Consider the following 7,190-nt stretch of genomic DNA (forward strand, 5'->3'; position numbering starts at 1 on the left):
ATATAAACACTGATGTTTATGATAGCGATCAAAATAGAGTAAAGCCCCAATCACACCTAACGCGTTTTTCCGGTTCGAAAACGTGAGGCGCACAGCACTGCCCCAATCACACAGAACGAGCAGTGAACTGCGTTTTTTGTTGCTAGGCAAACACAGAAACAGCTGTCCTGTCAGTCAAGTAAACGTCAAATCAGACTTTTATTAACTTTGTTTATTTTCTGTTAACATTGTGGTAGTTACGATTCGTGAAGTCATTAAGCTCCTGGTAACCCGCGAGAGCACCACAAGTTTATCCTCCATCATTGCACTCTCTGGCGTTCAAAGCAACTGTAGCTTTCATCACTACAACGGAAGACCCGCCTCTCTATTCATTCGATTCAAATTGATTTTTTTTTCAACTCCAAAAATGTGAGGCGCAGCCGGCAGTTAAACGCGAGGCACCTAGGGCGCATAAACACAAGTGAATGTTACAAAATGTATTTGTTATTGAATCATTTATTAAAGAGAATGTAGTACTAACTGTATGATGCTTCTGAAATAAGTCAGAAAGATGTGATGAATTGTTTTTGTAAATATGACTCATCTTATACATCATGTAGCCTATACAGTCTGTAAAAGTGTATGATTTAACATTTTCTGATGGTCTATTGTTAAAAATAAAATAAAAATCGCAATATCGAATCGCAATTCTTAAAAAAAAATCGTAATACCAGCAGTATCAGCACCCAAGTATCGTGATAGTATCGAATCGGGAGATAGTTGTATCGTCCCAGCCTTAGAGTTCACGAGAGCAGCAAGAACTGAGAAGATGACGCAGATGGGTCTCGATGTAGTGCGGCACTTTTGTGAACTCACTCAGAGGCCCACACATAAGAAAATGAATAGTTGAATAAAGTTGTTATTTTTGCACACAAAAATTATTGTTGTCGCTTGAACTTAAGGTTGAGCCAGTCACTTGGACTATTTTAACAATGTCTTTACTAACTTTCTGGGCAGCTCTCATATTTCATCAAAAATATCTTAATTTGTGTTCTGAAGATGAACGGAAGTCTTAAAGGATAATTCCGGTATTTAGCACTTTGAGTCTCTTTTCTGGTTTGTTTTGGATAAACTAGAGTGGTGGACACAGAAATGTTGACGATGGGTCCTGTCTCGACTTTTTGACTCGTTTAGAATCGCCTTTGACCGCTTCAGAGTGGCTGACTACGGGCATGCCCGAACATGTCCTTAAAACAACCCTTAACGTTCGTTTTCAAAACTGTGCAACTCACCGAGTGGTTTGTGGTGTTCGTTGATGATTAAAAACAAGTAGCGTAGCGAAATACAGTTTCTGTCGTGTTTTATTTGCCATTTTGTAAAATCCCATTGATTTCTGTTGGAGGACTCATTGCTCGTTGATATTACTGCGCTACCGGGAACGAAAAAGATGCTTCAGACTCAAATATCGAGCGGAAGTTTATACGCAGTTGTGAGTTATCTGAAAAAATAGTTCCACTATAGCAAATAACACAGATTTTTTTTTTTTTTATTATTACTCTGAAGTGGTCAAAGGCGATTCTAAACAAGTCAAAAAGTCGAGCCAGGACCCATCGTCAACATTTCTGTGTCCACCACTCTAGTTCATCCAAAACAAACCAGAAAAGAGACTCAAAGTGCTAAATACCGGAATTATCCTTTAAGGGGTTGGAACAACATGAGGGTGTATAATTACTGACAGAATATACATTTTTGGGTGAACTAACCCTTAAATATAAGTAGTGTGGGGGTGCCAAACTAGCACTGTGGTCCAGTCAGTGGTCCAGTCTCTTCATGCTGGGGTCCAGTCTGTGGTCCAGTCTCTTCATGCCCTGTCTGTAAAGTGAACAGATTGACTGATGTTACTAATGGTGATTTATTATTTCATAAACATTTAATAATAACAGTGTGACTACTCCATAAATGTTAACCCTTAAGTTATTTAGGCTGTGCTTTGAGTACTATAAATATTAAACCACACAAGATTAAAATGTAGCTTACAAATGTTATACAATGGAAAGGTTTAATAACACATTGTAAAGGATTAGCTACACCTGAAAATGAAAACTTCCATCATTGGGGGGATAAGATAATGTGCATCAAAATACTGTACCTACTAAACTTTTCTAATTTGTACTAATTTGCCATACTATGGAAGTAGGAATATAATACTTTCATTGTATGACAATAGCAGCATTGAGAAAGGTCTTCTGAAGTTTTTATAATAAAATTATAAAAATGTATAAACCAGGGCTTGGCATTAACCCTGGTCTTGTACTTGTCCTTTGGACAAATAAATCGTTCATTCACTTGTAAAAAAAAAAAAAAAAAAAGTAGCTTGTCCAGGAATATATAATTTTTTTTAAGTAAGGTTATTAATCTGTGTGTAACGTATGTGTGTGTGTGTGTGCGGCTGTATGCTTAAATTAAAAGAGCACATTCATATAAAACGGTGATTCAACTTAACTTGCCTGCGAATTAAGCGGTTGCGTGACATTAATGTTAATACTAGGCACGATGGCATTATAAAACCCCAATTTGCCCTCCAGGTGGGCATTCCGTCACGTGAAAACTATGAATTAACCATCCAGTGAATACTTTTTAGTTTACATCCATTCACATTGAAAAATTGGCAGCAAAACTTTTACAAAACCTCAAATCAACACATAAGATTAAAAGCCTAAAGCCTAAACTTACAGCTAAAGTCTAATCAACCTAACCTTACCTCTATCGTTAGTTAACGTTAGCCTAAAAGTTGAGATGCTAACGGACTTTTCCCAAAGACACTAAACCAGGGGTGGGCAACAGTTTTAGTCTGAGGGCCACAGTTACTTTGGCAAAGTAAACGGAGGGCCACACTTTGGACAATTGCAATTAAACATAGTTACATGATTAAATGGTACAAATTAATGCAATGCAAAATATGTATAAGGCTACTCTACAGTTACTTTGACAGCCTATTTCAAGGCCTGATACTTATTTTTGCTAGGCCTGTCTGGCTACTCTAAGGTTACAATAACTGGATTTACTTTCAAGGATTCATTTCCTACACTACCCTGCATATTGTTCAACTGTCATTCATACCAGCTGTAGCTTTTCAAGATAGAAAACTATTAACAAAACTGCAAATGTATGTGTGCAAGTAACATTAACATACAGACTTCAGGCAATCTGGCTTGGAATTATCTCATTTAATTGAGGCTATATATCAGAGGGAGACCTTCATCACTGAATGAAAAACATATTCAGTTTTCAGTTGTGATTATTAATTTTTTTTGTAATTTCTTTCACATATTTTGTTAAAATCTTTTATAAAATAGAACACAATTTAAGTGCAGATCAACTTCATCACACGTATGTTTGCTTGAAAGATATAAAGGGCCTATATAGGCCTATGCATCTCACAAAATTTAAATTTGATTTAGCTGTATCATCACTATCTACGGGACATGCATAAGAAATGGCAACATGAAACTGAACAATGTTGTAAAAATAACATCATCAATCAAGGGTAACTTAATGGAACTTTGGCTAGGCCTACTTTAGAAAAATGTATTTCGGCCTATGCAACTGAGATGAAGAGCTTTTTGTCGGTGTTCTGTAACTCAATGTGAACAATTGAGACGATCGCCTTTCTTTACTAAGTCACTGAAATCTGGGGTCGTGTTCGACGTTGAGATGCGCAACACGGACGACAGGTGTGTGTCGGTTAGTCGTGATCTGTAGCATGACTTGTTAAAGTTCATTACAGAGAAAGTCTGCTCGCATACATACGTGGACCCGAATAAAACGAGCATCCTTTGCGCATGCCTCCGCATGTTAGGAAACTTGCCCTCGTTCAATGCACCGTAAAACCTGTCCAATGATGACGAGGTGAATTTCTCCTTGAGAGTGGGATCGCACTGCATGTCAATCAACTCAAGCTGAGCTTCCGGAGGCGCTTGGTCGCTGTCAAAGGAAAAGGGGGCGGACACCAGCTCCATCTCTTTTTCAATTTTTCCGAAATCAGAGAAACGCCTGTTAAATTCAGTGTGCAGATCCTCGAGTGTAGTGGTGTATTTGACAGTGAGTCGGGATGGCACATGCTTCATTGTGGCGAGAGTTGGGAAATGTGTAAAGCTCTTGTTTGTCATTTGTCGGGAAAACAGGGTCAGCTTTGCTCTGAATGCTTGTACGTAGGAATACAGTTCGTGCACGAACACATCCTTCCCCTGCAGCTTCCGATTGAGGTCATTCAAATGGCCCATTAAATCCACAGCAAATGCAAAGTCAAGCATCCAATCAGAATCTTCAAGTTCTGGAAAGTCACCAGCCTTCCCGACATTCTCCAGAAACACCCCTATCTGATCTCTCAGGTCCCACACACGGCGTAGCACTGTGCCCAGGCTCAGCCAGCGGACGTTTGAGTGGTATGGGACATCAGTGTGTTCTGCCTCACTCTCCTCCAACAACTGGATAAACTGGCAGTGGTTAAGCGCCCGGGCCCTGATGAAATTGACAAGTTTCACCACAGTTTTGGTGACGTGATCAAGCTTTAACACCGACTTAGACAAGGCCTCCTGATGAATGATGCAGTGCAAGAAAATCAGAGTTGAGTTAGGGTCATCCTCTCTCACCCTGTCCTGTATCCTACGCAATAGCCCAGTGTTCTTCCCGGTGAGGTTTGGACAGCCATCAGTGGTCACGTTCAGTAACTTCGCCCACGGTAGGTTCATTCTCTGCATGCATCCTGACACCGCATCATAGAGGTCTGAACCCCTTGTTGTCCCCTTCAGTGATTCCATCGCAAGAAACTCCTCCACTATTTCAAATGTGTCAGTAATACCTCTGATGAATATAAGCAGCTGGGCAGTGTCTTTAATATCAGTGCTCTCATCCAGCACTATTGAAAAGTATGTGAAATCGGTGGCCCTTTTTAGCAATGCAGATGTCAGCTCATCATCAATTACCTCGATGCGACGAGTAACTGTACGGCGAGACAGGCTCACATTTTCGAACTGACTTTTGCTGTCAGGGCACAGCACGCTAGCTGCCTCTACCATACAGTCTTTTACAAACTCACCATCTGAAAATGGTTTGCTGTGTTTGGCAATTTTGTGTGACACCATATAGCTCACTTTTGTTGCTGACTCCTGTGCATTAGACTGCTTGGTAAAAATATTCTGTCTGGCAGTTAAGTTGGAGGACAATCTCGTGGCTTTTTCTTCCCTCTCCTTTGCGGAGAAATTCACGGCATAATTAGCATGTTTAGCATTGAAGTGCCTGCTAATATTATATTCTTTAAAGACAGCGATGCTCTCCTGACATATCAGACAAATCACCTTTGAGCCGACGTTTGTGATGAAATATTTTGACGTCCATTCTTTATTGAATGCTCGACATTCAGAGTCAACTTTTCTCTTTTTTACTGCACTCATTTTGACAATTTTTTTATGCCGCCAGCCATTTAGAATTTGTTACTTTGAGGAGTGAAGAAGAGAAGTAAAGGCGCAAATTGTAATTTCACACAGCGACATCTGTTGGATTGTTTTTAACCCCTTACACGTCAAAGATCACAGATTATTGTTGTTCAAAATTCATTACTCGTCAAAACATCACACTATTACTTCTGGACAATCTGAGCATCATTTTAGAAACTTCAGAAAGGTTTAAGACTCCAGCTTCGATATTTGACCACTGTTTATGATTAAACTGGTTTGCAGTGACATTCATTTCTTAATTTATGCCAGGAGTGCAAAATAGTTAATCTGTAACGATCGTTATTTTGAATAGAAATCATTACTCACACAACATTTATTCTCGTCTTCTCCGGTTTATTTGTGTTCAAATACATAAAAAATACAGCCTATTAGTCCAATGGTGCGCATATTTGGAGAAATAATGATTAGTTATCACATGTTAGTAAAATATTTCGTCATACAGAAAAACATTTCTATTCATTTTCCACTGAATTATGCGATCTGAAGAGCTCAAACAGCGAACGGAGCTAGATGCGTCTCTTCCTGATTTGCGTCAGATTTGACCTGTCAATCATCTCACGTCACGTGGTTCATGACGCGTCCTGTATACACTTCCTCATTCTCATGCGTGATAACTAAGCTAAAGTGACATTTCTTCACTGAAACAAGAAGCTAATAAATGCACGATTTAAGTATTTGTACGATTATGTGTTTTGTGTGTGATTTTCGTGCGATTTGGGGTTTTCATATAAATAATGAATGTCCAAATTGCGAGTGCATCGAGCGCATCGCGGGGGCCGGATTGAAGCAATATGCGGGCCGGATCCGGCCCCCGGGCCGTATATTGCCCATGTATGCACTAAACCATTTCTATAAAGTAAATATTCAACGGAAGCGTGTCATTTACATGAAAGAATGTGTCAGAAACATTTTTATGTACTATTTGTGTAATGTTGGTGACAAAACTCAATAAACTTACCTGAAATTAGCGAAGACAACAGTGCTTGGGGCGTAGATCTACCGGCTCCAGGTGAGAGACGGAGTTGCTGCTTGTCGTCAGTTGAGCTCCCCGCCCGTTTCCATGGTAACTCAGTTCAAATCTGGTTCAAATGTAACTCGAGTGCGCGGGCCAATTAAAAGACGTAACGTTAGAAGTCACGCAGAATTTACATAAAAGAAGAATTGATGGAGGGAATTATTTGATAATCAGATAAAATATCCTGAAATGTGAGGTTTACATTATTAAGTGTATAGGCTAGTGGCCATCACCAAACTGTAAACGGAATGAGTATATGAAGCATGAGTGTATGTTTACAAAATCATTTATATAGTAGGTTATAATAGGCTATATTATAATATAATGTAATATGTAATAGCCTATAATATTATATAGCTTTATAAATGGTTAACGTGGTGTAGAAATAAAATTGCAAAAACATTTATTAAAAACTAAACATGATATAGGCTAAGGCATGAATATATTTTGTGAAATATACACAATATGTACACATATTTACAGATGTAACATGAGGAACAATTTAAAAGATGTATGTTCAATGTATTTTTGAAATAATATATTTTCAAAATGTATTTCAATATATTTAACAGTGCTTCACAGTGAGGAAAATAAGTATTTGAACACCCTGCTATTTTGCAAGTTCTCCCACTTGGAAATCATGGAGGGGTCTGAAATTAGCCGCTTTCCGACCAAGTAGT

General features: G+C 38.8%; 1 protein-coding gene across 1 annotated transcript; it reads right to left on the minus strand.

Moving 5' to 3' along the window:
- Positions 1-3,620: 3,620 nt before the first annotated feature.
- LOC311098508 (general transcription factor II-I repeat domain-containing protein 2A-like) lies at positions 3,621-5,432 on the minus strand (the record flags this gene model as incomplete). The annotated part of the gene is made up of 1 exon (XM_084138744.1): positions 3,621-5,432. One exon carries the CDS (start codon positions 5,430-5,432, stop codon positions 3,621-3,623), a length of 1,812 nt encoding a protein of 603 aa, XP_083994870.1.
- Between the last annotated feature and the right edge of the window lie 1,758 nt (positions 5,433-7,190).

This window comes from Abramis brama (genome assembly GCF_963993115.1).
Source record: "Abramis brama genome assembly, chromosome: 16".
Taxonomy (NCBI): Eukaryota; Metazoa; Chordata; class Actinopteri; order Cypriniformes; family Leuciscidae; genus Abramis; species Abramis brama.